This window comes from Doryrhamphus excisus, chromosome 16 (genome assembly GCF_030265055.1).
Source record: "Doryrhamphus excisus isolate RoL2022-K1 chromosome 16, RoL_Dexc_1.0, whole genome shotgun sequence".
In the NCBI taxonomy this organism is placed as follows: domain Eukaryota; kingdom Metazoa; phylum Chordata; class Actinopteri; order Syngnathiformes; family Syngnathidae; genus Doryrhamphus; species Doryrhamphus excisus.
Genome location: NC_080481.1, coordinates 8,004,543 through 8,019,238, shown reverse-complemented (window position 1 = coordinate 8,019,238; position 14,696 = coordinate 8,004,543). Strand labels below are relative to the sequence as shown.

General features: G+C 42.4%; 1 protein-coding gene across 1 annotated transcript in view; it reads left to right on the top strand.

Annotated features, from left to right (window-relative positions):
- The window catches only part of ptgfrnb (prostaglandin F2 receptor inhibitor b), a 36,585-nt gene that overhangs the window by 16,284 nt on the left and 5,605 nt on the right, over nucleotides 1–14,696 (top strand). Inside the window, exons 6-11 of the mRNA XM_058051799.1 lie at nucleotides 399–545; nucleotides 627–787; nucleotides 867–987; nucleotides 1,479–1,698; nucleotides 1,785–1,972; nucleotides 3,502–3,609. Coding sequence (XP_057907782.1) covers nucleotides 399–545; nucleotides 627–787; nucleotides 867–987; nucleotides 1,479–1,698; nucleotides 1,785–1,972; nucleotides 3,502–3,609 — 945 coding nt within the window. The remainder of the gene's footprint in view (nucleotides 1–398; nucleotides 546–626; nucleotides 788–866; nucleotides 988–1,478; nucleotides 1,699–1,784; nucleotides 1,973–3,501; nucleotides 3,610–14,696) is intronic.

Genomic DNA, 14,696 nt, shown 5'->3' with positions numbered 1-14,696 from the left:
ACTGCTGAAACACAAGCGCTCTTTAGACCTACACATTTTAATAACAGAGCTGTAAATGGTGATAATTACATATACAGCGGAACCTCGGTTAGCGTCCACCTCGGTTAGTGTCCGCCCCGGTTTGCATGTTTTTCTGGTAATGTAAAAAATGGAACTAATTAATTAGGCTAAGAAAAGTTCCACTGTGTGGTATTAGTACACTAAACCCGCCCATCTTTTCCAGGTATAGTGGAACCTTGGTTAGCGTCATAAAAACCAGGCTGAATCCAAGTGTGTCCGCCAAGAGGAGTAGAATGCAGATTAATAAATACACTTACGTATATATTGGGACCTTATATTATATATATATTGGGCTTTTCAATTGATCAAGTAAACATATTTGCTTCTGCTTTTCCTAGGACCCAGCTTCACACTGGCTCTCGAGTCCATCCTTCAACCCCAGATGACCAGTGAACCAACAGAGTTGGCTTGTCGTGTGACCAACATTACACACCTCCCTGTGGGGGGCCGCCTTGGTGTGACATGGGAGCACATCACCCTTCCTGGTACTTTTCATTTCACAAAACGGCAATTAGTAAAGAAGCTGTTATGCTTGTAATGGAGTCGTTCATTCTGATAACCTGCAGGTGCTAGCAGCGATCCTCAGGCCACACATCCCATTGGCTCCTTGGACGGGTATGGCAATCTGTTGCCAGGAGCACTGTATTCAGACAGACTGGACAGCGGCGTGATGTCACTAACCCGAGTCCAGCCCGACACATTCAAACTGCGATTCCTCCGCACTCAGGTAGGAAAAGAAAAGCTGGGCTTCAAACCGCGTTCCGAAGTTTTGGAATGGCTGCTTCATAAAGTCCATCCTTCTGCAGGAGATCGACATGGGGCAGTATGTTTGTATCATTTCAACGTGGAGTGCCAACAGCCAGGGAGGCATGGTGAAGACCGCAGAGAACCAGAGCTCGCCACTGACTGTGCGATGGGACACAAAACGTACGGAAGTTTTTATTGTCTCTTCTGTCAATGCACGTGTTGTCTGATAACACCATGACTTTTGCATTAGCTTTCTTTAGGAAGCTTAACATTTATTCCAAAGCGACGGGTCCAGTTCTGTGATGTGATGTGATCATGCTCTTTAGTCATAGTAGCCTTTCTGTTAGCGCTGTTGAATGAGCTTTTGACATTTCATTTCTTGACTTCAGAGGAAAATCCCTCAACAGATCTTTTGTTGTCTGCTACGCTCTATGCCCCCCCCCCCCATGCTGACTTGGTGCCCTCACTTTAGCTAATTGAGCCATGATGTAACAGCATTGCTGTGTGTGCTCGCATCTGCTCTGAATCAGAATAACTCCATGGTGTAATTGCTTATCTCTTCCTGTGATGGGGTTCCCCCCTCAGGGGAGCGTATACTTCCGCCCAGACTGAATGATGTCTTTCATAAAGCTAAGGGGTCGTTTAATCGATCTACTGGCGGATACTTCCAGGTCCGTCGCTGAACGTTGTAGCCAAACGCATTCGTGAGGCTTCTGTGGGCGGGGCTACCTTCGAGATGAGCTGCACAGTGGCAACGGAGAACCTGGGTGAGGCTGGCTATTCGGTGCTTATCCAATCACAGGAGAGCCTAGAGAGCAATGTGAGGACTATCATGACTCTCAGCCCTGACAACGTTATGCAGCACGGGGGAGCCACAGACCCCAACAGGAGGTGAGTACCTGCGCGGAAACCCCGCCCATTTGGCTCGCTTCTTTCTGATCCCTTCCACCTCATCTGTTTTATTTCTGGCCAATCAGAGACAGTCTGGTTTTGGTGAAGTCCAATTCGGCCGAGTTTCGGTTTCGTCTCGGGGGCGTCCAGTTGTCAGATCGAGGTTTCTACTGGTGTGACATCACCGCATGGACAAAGCAACAACCAAGACAAATGTGGACCAGAGCCACCAGTGCTGAGTCCAACAAAGTCAAGATCGACTTCCAAGAGAACGGTGGGTTGACGACGGTTGCGTTCCCACACTTTTGTCAATGACTGCCAACGCAAAGCAAGATGTACAGTACAGTATGAGCACATACCTGGCCTACTTTTACATTGTTTGATGTGAATGGGAGCTAGTCAGAACAAAGGTGTAAGACGGAGTAAATGTGCAGTTTAAGAAGATCACATGAACACTTGAAAGACGTCTGTAGGATGAACAGAGGCGGAGCTAAGCGGGTGAAATCTATGTAGTGAAGGCGCCCTTGAACGCTCCTTCGCTGACTTCATTTTTCTCCCCCTCCCTTTAACTTTCCTAACTCCCCCCCCTCCCTCGCTGGGATGTCTTCAAAGTGAAGCCCCTCGGCCAATCAGACAGCTGCACAGATCCACACTGCCTTCACATTTGTGTGTGTATTCTTTCAGGCGTACTTGTGTATGTCCACGTAGATAGAACATTTTTGCCCCCCCCCCCACACACACACAGAGTACACATGTAGGCATAATGTACATACAGGCATTCATGCTGAGGTGTTTGCACGTACGTCGTGTATTTGCCTTGGGGGATGGAAATGTAAGCACAAACTACACATTTCTTGGTTCCAGCTGTTTCTTAAATGTTTTAGGAGCGTATGAAAATTCTCATCAATTATAACATGCATCTGAAGATGCATACAGTATTTCTTAGTGAAGTAAATATTTAGCAGACGTTTACGAGTGAAACACTTTATGGTTTAATAATACAGCTTAAGGCTCTTAGTGGAATAATTTGATTACCTTCATCACTCCTCACAACGCTGTGTGGCGTAGCACATAATAGCATAATGTCACAGATGAATAATCCATTAAGCCAAACATTCCTCTCACATCCCTATAGATTTGCCATGTCCTCTATCCAGTGTAAAAAGGAATTTCTAAGGAATCTCCTGTTCTGTTTGTACAACCCGGGTCAGATTCCCCACAGCTGAGGCCCCGCTTTTTTGACTGGGTCTCATTTCTTTGTAAAATAATTTATGAAATAGTTTATATCAGGGGTGTCCAAAATATTGGCTTTGTTTGGCTTGAAATAAGATATGAGAGTAAATGTTACAAAAATGAGTAGTTCTTGGCCATTTCCAATAAAAGATCAGTATTGGTATTGGTATTCATGGATTGTCGGGATTGGTATCGGCAGCATAAAACCGGAACATCCAGAGTTATTTGTGTTACAGGCAACAAAGCACATTTTATTTTGATCTCCTAAAAATATTACTGTTGCTGTTTTTCTTGTTTAATTGTATTTTTAGGACGTGCCCTGGAGTCACACTTTGGACCCCCCTGGTTTACTTTACTGGTTTACTGTATATGCATGAAATGTGGATTGTCAAATATAAACACGTTGGAACACCACAAAACCTCCAAACGGACCGTCAGAATAGGATAATGATGTTCTAACTTTCTAAATTCATTATTCCAGACATCCTAATGTCATCGGATGCTGATGTGTGTTTTTTTCCAGCATTATGTTTAAGTAAATGCTAGCATTTGACAGTGTTTGTTTTCTAGGACCTTCCTTCTCCATCGCCATACAATCCGACACCACTACTGTTTATCCATGGCAAACAGCCAAGATGAAGTGTTCCCTCAGTGTCTCTGGATCCTCACCAAAGACTGGTACAACACACACATACACACACACACCCACACACACCCATAGGCGTATATTACAGACATTCAAAGTCACCTCTGGGAGCCCAACCCTCACCAAAAATGGACTTTTCAGTAGTTGGAGTGCAACTTATAATGTGATGAGCTATACCTAGTATACAGCAATCCTTCACCAGTTTATGCTTCGAATTTTGTGGCTTCACTCTATCATGTTTAAAAAATAAAAAAAAAAGGAATTCAGAGTATGCATTCAAAGATCCTGTAATATGTAGTATTCTACACTGGTCACTAGGTGTCAGTGATGTTACTCTAATGACTTGATCACCGGAACAACAGGTTTTAATCACAGGCACAATAATCCCTAACATGGGCTACTGTTGTGGCGTAACCCACAGCAAGCTAAAACTCAATTTGCCATCACTTCCTGTCCACCCCTCCTCAACTCCCCCAGCATGAGAATACATTTACAGCAATACACATGAGCATGAGTCTTACTGACAGTATGTCTTAAATAGCTTAATTTACATTATGTCTACTATGGTGACTATAGGGGTGTTATTTCTTGTCTGGAGGGCTCCAATGTTGAAAACCAGAAGGTCCTGAACAAGTTTTCAATGTATGAAAATATTGACTTTATAAATAAGGAATTCAACTTCATTTATCATCATTCAAATTCATTTATCACAGTCCAATTAACCACAATGATTGAGGGATTGTTGTATCAAGTTGTCTTTTAAAAAGAATCCAAAATGTAAAAATAGGTTCTCAATGATGGTGTGGTATAATGGCTAACAAATTTAATCATTCATAATCGCAAGTCATAACATTTTCATTTCATGTTACTAATGTTGTAGCTGTGATTCCACTCTCTGTCGCTCTCCTCCTGTCTACTTTCACTTGTGCACACACAGAAATGCACGCTACAGCTCTTGTGCACCATTTGCATATGTGCAATGTTAACCCGTCAGTCTGTCAGCAGCACTGTTCATAACAATGCTTTGCACTTCAAATGGTTTATGAGTGAAAGTGACAAACACACAAGCTGTCAGCTACTAACTCGGTTGTTAAGCTGCATTTTGTACCTCACTAGAATAATATAAGGCGCTTTATGCTTGCCTCGTTGTAACAGAAAAATGTCAAGTGCCGGCCAAATGAATGAATTGATCACCATGTTGTGCCTGGCACACTGCACCATTGCACCGTCTTTTACCACCTGCTTTTCTACGAGCCCATCCATCTTTCCTTTCTTCCTCATGCTTCCATTCTGTTTAACTTAAACCTGTCACATGAGCTCATGTGCCGTTCTCTGCCTCGCTCAACCCATCTGTCACCATCCCTCTTCATCTCTCACCTCATTTCTTTACCAGCCGCCTCATGCGTTATATATGAAATGCCTTCAGCAACTTCATCAAACGCGATACTCCTCACCCACTGATGCCAGGTTTGTTTGGTGTGCTCAGCGGGATGTCATTTTGCTGTTGTACTCGCGCATACATGTATGTAAACATGTTTCTTTGCACCCGCGTGCTCGCAGGCACTCATCAGAAGATTTTGCCAATGTTTTCCCTGCAGATAGTCATCAATATTTCCTGTTTCTCTCAAATTCATGATTCCTAGAGCAACATGTGGGTGGTGTATTTGGTGATTGTATGGAAACTGCTGATGTAGTGACACTCCCAGAGGCAGGGAGTGTCACTAACCGGGTTGAATGGCACACAGGTTGAACGTTAATGGACCAACTTGCAGCTTGGTGTCATGTGACATGCATCAACAAAGGTGTGACACTTTTGCCAGCCAAGCCTTTGCTTCCTCGGGTGTTCTAACTGTACTCGCCAGCGAGCAAACACCTCATATGGGTGTGACAGCCTTTTCTTTTGTAACGTTCAGATAAAATATCAGATGTTGGGTTATTGGGGAATATTAGTGAAAAACGATGTGTGCACTTGCATGCTGATACCAGCACACTCACCTTTTGTAACTCAGACTACGGGTTGAGCAACTGTGAAGCTACATTCCTGAGAAGCTTTTGAAAACGTCTCTCCTGTTGGTGCTTGTTTTTATGATGGGCATTATTAACACAGAGGCACATGCACACAATTTCTACTCCCTCACTGTTTTGGCAGTTATACTTACTGTTGTGCTCTTTTAACTGCAATAGAGTATGCGACAGGATTACTAGAATGCACCAAGATCATCTCATAGGGGCGTCCAAACCTTTTCCAGCCAGGGCTACATACTAAAACATGAAAGGGCCACTTCGATATTTTGTGAGGCAACAGGCGCCGAGTATATACTTCCTACCACAAACATTCCTTCTACAATGACAGCATTTCATTCACATTATGAAATGGGAGGGAGGGAGGGGGGAGCGCTGCGCCGGACTGCGCTGCGCCGGACTGCGCTGCGCCGGACTGCACTGCGCCGGACTGGCCATACTCTGTTGGAGCAGCGCTTACGCCTGGTCTATGAAAATAGAGCCCTATGTGTCTATACAGTCTGCCGTGGCGCTGTCATCAACTCGGCTTGTTTACGTTTATCATTTATACCGGTATAAGCCATTTTGTTATCATTGGATGAATTTATTATATAATAATATAATTTATCCCGCTATACATAAATTATCGCCAAGTCCTAATAATATTTCAAGAATATAATGAATTTCAGCTTTGTGGTAACAGTGAAAAATTAATAGTATGAACTTGGGTCTTTGCACTTTTTTCCCCATTTTGCTATTTTTTTTCTTGAACATGATATTTCAAATGATATTTTTTCTCATAATATTGTGAGAAAATGAGATAAATGAGTGGTTCCTACTATGGTTACACACGAGCCATGACGTTACAGTGCAAATTAAACACATCCACAGACACACGATGCATGTGTCATCGTCTTTTTAACCCTGTGGTGTGTTTTCCCAGCCTGCCCCTGCACGACTGGAATGACTGACATGTTGTTGCAGTTATGGCAATGTGTGTTTGTGACACACGGCACACTTTTTTGGTAGAAAACGGCATCACCACTACAGAGATTGTTATGGCTTCCATAAGTTTTGGATCCTGTTTTGGATCCCATCCACCTCAACACTTGCAGTTTGTGATGATAACAGGAGTGACAATGAGGAGATGAAGCTGAAATGTTCTCTTGGCTTCCCAAGAAGATGCCAAGCTGAGCGTAGGAAAGGGAAACTTTGCTGAGCCAAAAACAAGGGCAACTTTCACCCACTGATGTCACGGATTTAAAGCAAATAACATTCAGATTCAGTTTGGAGAAAATCTTCTAGCAGGTGATTAACACCTGCCAAATTGTTGCTTTGGAGAACCTCTGATAAATGCATCTTATCCCCTTCTCTTGTCTTTGGCTCCCAAGTCTTTCCTCCCCCTTCTCGCCTTCCACTCTGCTCTCACCAAATTACCCAGCTGTCTTTGCCGGGGAGACAGGCAGCCGTTAATTAGCCAATCTCACGCTCCGTTAGCCGACCGGAGAGACAGAACGAGGTAGCAAAAGAATAGGTGGCGACATGGAAAGAGAGAGGGTGTGAATAAGGGGAAAGTGGAGGCTGCTAAACAGACTGTTAAAGTGAGCAAGAGTGGAGGCGAGTGAATAGTGAAGCCAGTAAAGAGAGGAAGAGGAGGCTTGAGAATGCTGTGCAAAGTTTACCGGATTGGGAGAAAGGGCTTGTTGAGAGGGGAGGAAGGGAAAAGTGGCACAAAATTGTCTCCCCTCGGTGGCATGTCTGTGCCGATGAGGACCACTCACTGTCGTGCTGCAGTGAAGAAAAGTTTTTTGTTGCACAAACAGAAATACTGAAACCCAATAAATTATGGTGGAACCTCAGTAAGATTTGATTTTCACCAAAAACATTTTGCACACTGTCTGCGCAAATCGTTACACCTAGAGCCATTTTCTATGCCGCTTATTAGAGTCGAGGGGGTATGCTGGAGCCTATCCCAGCTGACTTCGGGCACACCCTGGACTGGTCGCCCATAGTATATCTGCTTTAAATGTGTTTTTTATCCATCCATGCTGGGATAAACAGCTTTCATGCATGGAGGTGAAAATAGGATCCTTTGATACAAGTTTCATGTGACTAAGTGGTGTAATTTATTTATTTATAATCAAAAAAATCATTTGTAACATTCTGCGACCTCCAGATGACTTGAATAATAACTTGCTTTTGACTGGAAGCATCCAAAGTCTTGTGCCAGTGGTAAGATAAGGAAGGAGAAGAGCAAGGAAAAGTGCATTTGATGGTAAAACTAATTGAATATGTTGAGCAGATTGTCCTCAATAGCAGAAGAGAGCAATGATTTTCACTCCATTAGTCCTACAGTTAAGCAAAACGATGTAGAATTGAAGAAACCCTCAAAGTGTTTCTGATTGTGGAAATATCAAGTGCGGCTCTTAATTATTTGTTGAAACTGGAAGAGAAACAGGCCAAATGCCAAGCAGGCCAGAGCAAGATTTCAGCTCATTTACTGGAGATCTTTTTCAGCGTGCAGCAGTAATGAGGGAAGCGTCGCTCCCCGCCAGCTTTGTTTCCGAGAGGCTAAATGGTGTTTTTATCTTTTGTTGGGATTCCACTCTACCAGCACCACCCTGCTTTATGGAGCGGAGAATTTGCAGCCATTTTCATTATAAGCGCTGGTGGTAATTGTCGTTCTTTTGCGTGTCTGTGTTTGAATTTCAGGCAATTTGGAGCCTCGGAGCCTTCTCCGGGGATTAATCCTGAGAAATCCAATCAGGCTGTTTTCATTTCCGCAGACAGCCATTTTCGTTTTATGAGCTCAGACCGAGAGCCAGATAGTCAGTTAGAGGCCCGCTGTAGTTCTAACTGTGCCATTGCAATGCCCCGCCTTCTCTGCTTAATGAAGCAACCACACCACCTTAAAGCATGTAATGAAGCCTCCATTGTTGTTGGAGTTCTGCAGTAGCCAGGCTCACTGGATCTTCCTCTATTGCTGCATACGGAATCACACACAGTGCCCATCTCAAGTGAGCGTGTTTATCGTGTGTACCCATTTATCCGTTTGTGAGGTCAAAGGCTACCTCTTCCAAGCATGCCTAAGGCAAGGGTGTTCAAACTTTTTCGACTTCAGTATCTGAACAATACTTTTTGACGTGTCTCTTATATTCGGATGCCACTTTCCCTGGTGTCGTTTCTCTGTAGCGCCAATGTCCTGCTGGAATCCTTCCCTGTGCTCATCACTTACTTCTCCACAGTTCAATAGAAAGCAATCTAGATGGCATCTACGTAAATGCAAAGTGTATCTTCAGTGGCATATTGCAGCCAAGGGCTTTGTAGGACTTTAGGAGGTTTGCCACCAGCTGCTTATAATTAGCTGCCTTGTCGTTTCCAAGAAACTCTGATGCAAACGTCAATATCTGCTGCCGTCAATGAAATCTGTCTACAAGCATGAGGAAGTAGTGGCTTTAGAGGCACACGGAGTCGCTCCTTCCTGCTGTTGACGTATTGCTGTGTGATAAAGAAAATAATCTCAACACGCACCAAGTATTTAAAATCATCATCTTTTCCATGTTCATTTTCACTCCTCACCACTGTCAAGAACAAAGAAAGTCATAAATAAGGGGTTGGGGCGGGGGGGCATCTGTAAGAAAGCCAAAGTATTCTAAATATAGCTTCAGCATCGCTGCCGTCACCAAAAACAAGCAACCTGACTTCACACACCAGTCCTGCAGAATTATGCAAAACGTGTCTTTGATCAGTCGCGGGAAAGGCGGACAGTAGCTTATTATCGGAACGTCAAAGAAGAGCCTGTCTTGATTTTAATGAACGGCACGATTATAGAAAGGATAGAGTTTTAATATCAATACAACTTAACAAATCAAAGTCAATGATATACAGGGAAGTCGTTGTATAATAGGCTCAGTTATTGATTATACCCACCACTGCTGCAGTTTTTTTATGGACAGAACACATGTAGGTCAGTTTCCTTCAAACATGGATGACCTTTTGGAACAAACTAACACACATTGCTGTTATTGCGTTTTTTTTTCTCCAAAAATGTGGTTGATTATGGCCTATTCGTCAAAAATATTGAAAGACAAGTCATATGTTGGATTCTACACTGGTCACTAGGTGTTAGTAATGTTGCATTAATGAGGCAACTATTGAGAAAGACATTCTGAAAAAAAAACCTCCCATTTCATGTGGAAGTGGTAGGTTTTTTGCTTCATACTTTCATCTTTTTCCCCAAAGTAAGCTTGCGTCTCTTGTATCCCAGCAGTGATCTCATACCCTCTGTGCAGCTAGCTAAAGTGCAGCACTGTCCATTATTTTACAGATGCATGTGTATGTATGCCAGCTGCATGTCAGAATTGTTATTGTCGCAGGCCTACTGCCCACAAGACAACAAGAAGTCACATTTTAGTCTCACAAGACCCGTATTGTGGTAGTATTTTGAAGTGTAATGTAGAAATAGCCACAATAGAGTGTAAGAATAACACAGAGGATAGAAATAAACAAAGTATGATTTGAGCAGAAACAATTATAGGATGCCTGGTGGGATACATTTCCAGTTTCCTTCATGCCGCACGGTTTGCTGTCTTGCCACACATCACTCCTCAGGTCATGTTGAGTCCAGGCCACGGGAGTTGATTATCCTTCATCTTGCTCATCAACACCACATGCTCTCCTTTTATTGGAGCTCGTGCCGATGGGAGCTCTAACTGATAGATGGCCCAGGCCTGCTGTCTAAAAGGCTCCCACCTTGCCCACCAAGCTTCGTATACTGTATGGGCAATATGTGTGAGATGAAACTGGCTTCTTTTTTTTTTCTTTTTGTTTTGTAGCACATTCATCTGCCTCATCACTGCGTTGTTTGGAGTTGTGAACATGGCAGGACATGCCCCAATAATCCTGGCTAAATATATATATATATATACCATATTTAGTATGGTCAGATTTTGAGAAATGAAGTAACCAACCTACTTACCTTTTATCCCAGTTCCCCATGCATGCGGTCCTAGGATTGGAATTTATTAACTTTGCACACTAATTTAGTATTATAATAATATTATCAGGCTCGGACAAACATTTTTTAAATCGTCACTTCTGTTCTTTGTTACACCGGTATGGGGGAAATGTGCATTCCTGCACGAAATGTCAAGCTTCTAATAATCTCTAAGGTTGTGAATGTGTCCTGATTGATGATTGAAAGAACCAGGAAATGGAAGGGGGGAAACCAATGTGTATAGCACCGCCGCTTCGTTATTCTCTCAACATCCTGGCAAAAGCCACAATATTTTATATCCACACAAAAACATCACAATCTGCATGATACATAACCTGGAAGAGTTTGTAGACAAAATGTCTTTTATATAATGTCTCTTTAAGATGTTATTTTGTACAGACAGGGTGAAATAGTTTTAAAGTGGTAAGGTTGATTATTGTTACTTTTAATCTGAGTCTGGCACCCTTCACGACAATGGCTGCATAATTAGTGCAATATATGATACTGTGGCCACTTCAACATTAGTGCCGCTTTAGGAATATCTGAAACTCGAAGAATAGCTTAATTATGCAGATTGTTGTAATCATTTTCTTTGTTAAAGTCTGCAATGCGGCTTGGTACCTTGCTTTTTTCCCAAACAGCGTTCCTGAGTTCCACACACATGCCCGAGATCAGGGGTGTCTAGCTCGGTCAGGTATTTTTTGGTTTCCATTCAGTCCTGCTTGAAATTTCTACTTCCTGGTAGTCTGCGGATCTACGACTGAGATTGTTGGTTTCAATAGTGATTGTTGATCGGCCACCTCTTCGTCATTCTCTCAATGTTTGGGCAGAAGCTACAGTATTTTATGCTACAGTATAAGGTGTTATTTTGTACAGACAGTTTGCAGTAGTAAAAGTGTTGCCATTTTTAGTTGTGTAGAGTTCAAATATTTAGACTTTTGGTCTGAATCTGGCACCATTATTATTAAGAATGTTTATTATCTGCAAAATGTGATTTATGTTAATATTTTTGAGGGTCTGGGACAGATAATTAGATTTATATTATTTCCTATGGGAAAAATGTTTTATTTTCATAAGTTTGGGACTTTTGCTGACCGTTTGGAACAGATAAAAGGGGACCTATTATACTCATGTTCGGGACTTCTGAGTTCTGGACTGCTAAAGAGCAGCTATACACGATAACCCTCACAGAAAGCTCTCTAGAGCTTCCAGACTCTGCAGCTCTTCCAGCAGTGTTTTCTTGAACTGTCAGGGAAAAAAAGCCGAACAAAAACTGAGGTTTCTCCTTAACAGTTGATGGTCCATATTAGGATTGTTCAGACTTTGTTGAACTGCTTGATGTAGATCTACATATGAGTAACTGGCAGGAACCATGTGGGACTTTTCTCAAGAATGTTTGTGAGCCTCATTGTCAGACCTTCACTCTTCTGCAAATTTTGCTGAATCATGTGTCCAGTATGTGTGTGCGGTCAGCGCCAAAACACGGTGTCCTCTCTCTGCCGTCCTCGGGCATCTTCATCACCATCACCCCCGTCCTTCAATTTAGTCCCATATAACCCTGTGAAGTGAGACGTTCATCCCCCATTCTCGTTTTGAAGCATGATATTTGATCCCTGGCTCCGTCGGCCAAGTGGAAACATGAGCTTGGCATCTCTGAATCCGTACCATAGTTGACAGACTGTAGGGCTGTCACAAATAGCACATTGACGGTGGTAGCTAATTTTTTTCATTAACTCATTCAATCCCAGACATTTTTCTAAATGTATCCCCCTCAGTACCATTTTAGATGATTTGGACTGATTTTTCAAGGCACAGAATATTGTTTTCCAAAAGAAAGATGAGACTCTCATCTTTCATGAGGGAAAAAAAAGATTGTTTCTGCTGTTTTCCGTTCCATTCTTTAGTAATCAGCAGTAGAACTTAGGTAAGTTTCAGGACAATATCACTTATAATATCACAAAACTCACAATATATGTGCCTTGAAAAATCAGTCCAAATCATCTAAAACGGGGGTCTCAAACACGCAGCCCGTGGGCCAAATGTGGCCTGCAGGACACTAGTTTGAGGCCCCCGCCTTGATATGAAAGTTTAATGTTAGTGCGGCCCGCGCAAGTTTGATATGGATGCTGTATGGTATCATGTACCCAGAAAAAAATATTACGTTTGATTAATGTTCATATTAAAGGTTAAATAACTGTTAATAGTTATCCTCCCTATCCGTGTGGAAGTGGTAAGTTTTTGGCTATTTAAGTTTAAAGGAAATAACTTGAAGGCTACCGTTTAGGTCGCTAGCTCTCTAGTTTGCGAGTTAGCATGTGTCTCAAGACCCTGCAGTTGCGCAATATGTTGTAAATAAAAAGAGTATAAATGTGACTATAGTCGTGTTTTGTCATGTCTACAGGGCTCTAATAATTTTGTTCATTTTAATCTGAAAAAAATAATTTGTCTACCCACCAACTATATGTGGTTTCTTAAGTTTTTATTATTTATTATTTATTATATTTATTTATTTATTACTGATTGATTGATCTTTATTCTTGATTTGTTTATTTATTTTTCATCTTATTTTGTGTAGAAAAATAAAAAGTAAGATATTTGAGAACAGTGGAATGTTTTATCAGAGCTTTTCTTGTAGAAAATTGGAACCAAAGCGAAGTTTTTTAAATGTTTTTGTTTTTAATAAATGCATTTTTTTTGAAAACCTGATGCGGCCCAGTCTCACCCAGACCCGAGCGCCAGTGGCCCCCAAGTAAATTGATTTTGAGACCCCTGATCTAAAATGTCCGGTACTGAAGGGGTTTCTTTTGAAAAATGGCTGGGATTCAATGAGTTAATCGAGATGAATTAATTTGATTAAACATTTGACAGATAAGTGTCAATACATAAGGATGTTGAAGGTGGTATTCCATCGTACGACCAGGCCAACGCGTACCACGACTGCGTTTTAACGACGTAGCGCTTGAATCCCAAAACCCTTTCGGAGCGAGTGAGTGAGCGAGCGAGAAGTTGAGATGTGATTCATTATTCCGCTGCGGGTGACTTCACTCTTTTCTCTTCATTATGTTCGCTCCATTCTCTTCTCTTATCCACCTCCTTCCTTCATCTATCATTTTCTCGCCTAACGCCCACTGCTCCTTAACACTTTTTCATCTTTGTTTGTCTTTTTTTTCCAGTCATTTGCAAATCCTCTCTTTATTTTATCATCCGCAGTGCCTATTTGTCTCCTAAATGACAGAGAATGACTAAGGCTTCATGGGGTATTTAGTGTGTGCGTGCACGTTTGTTTGTGTGTGCATGTTTGTGTGTGTCGGAGCAGTACAGTTCTAATAGTTCCTCTCTCCCTGACACACTAATGACTAGTTTGTGCTTCCTTCTCGCTCACTCTCTCTCTCTCTCTCTCTCCCTCTCTCCATCGCTCCAGCCCTTGCTCTTGGAAATAATAAGCTTGCTCTGCCCCCTCCCCCTGCAAAGATTACATCTATTATCATAAATTCTGTCTCGTCCCTGTTTGCTTCCTTTTGTCATCACCAGCATCCTTTTTCTTATGCTGCCTATCCATCTGTTTTTTTCACCCTCCCCGGGAGAGAGGCAGTCGCCCCCTGCGTGCATGTTAATGATTAAGCCGCTATGGAGGTTCTGATTCTGGGCTGATCTCTGCAGGCGTATGTCATTCTTGACATCACGGCTGCACCCAAAATACAAAAATAGCTCCCGTTCCATAATCTAAAAGGTAACGCTTCTCTTTTGATGTTAAACACGGTGCATATACACTGCTGTTAATCACGTGACAGACTGACAGCAAAGGTATTTTGAGGAAACTCGACCTGCGGTGTCTGTATGTTTTTGGAATAAATAGTCACTGCCTACTCAAATTGGTCTATGGCAGTGCTTCTGAAGTAGTGGGGCGGGGGCTGGCGAGAGAGGCACCGGGGACTCATCACATTTCTTCGAGGTTGGCAGGTCTGTTAGTGAGCCAACAACTCATACAGTGGTTTGTACAGTCATAGAAATATTATGTTCTCAATAGTACAGCAGTCCCTCATCATTTCATGCTTTTCTAAAAGATATCCATTAATAAATCATGCTGTTTTGTGGTTGAATACAGCCTAACACTAATCAGAC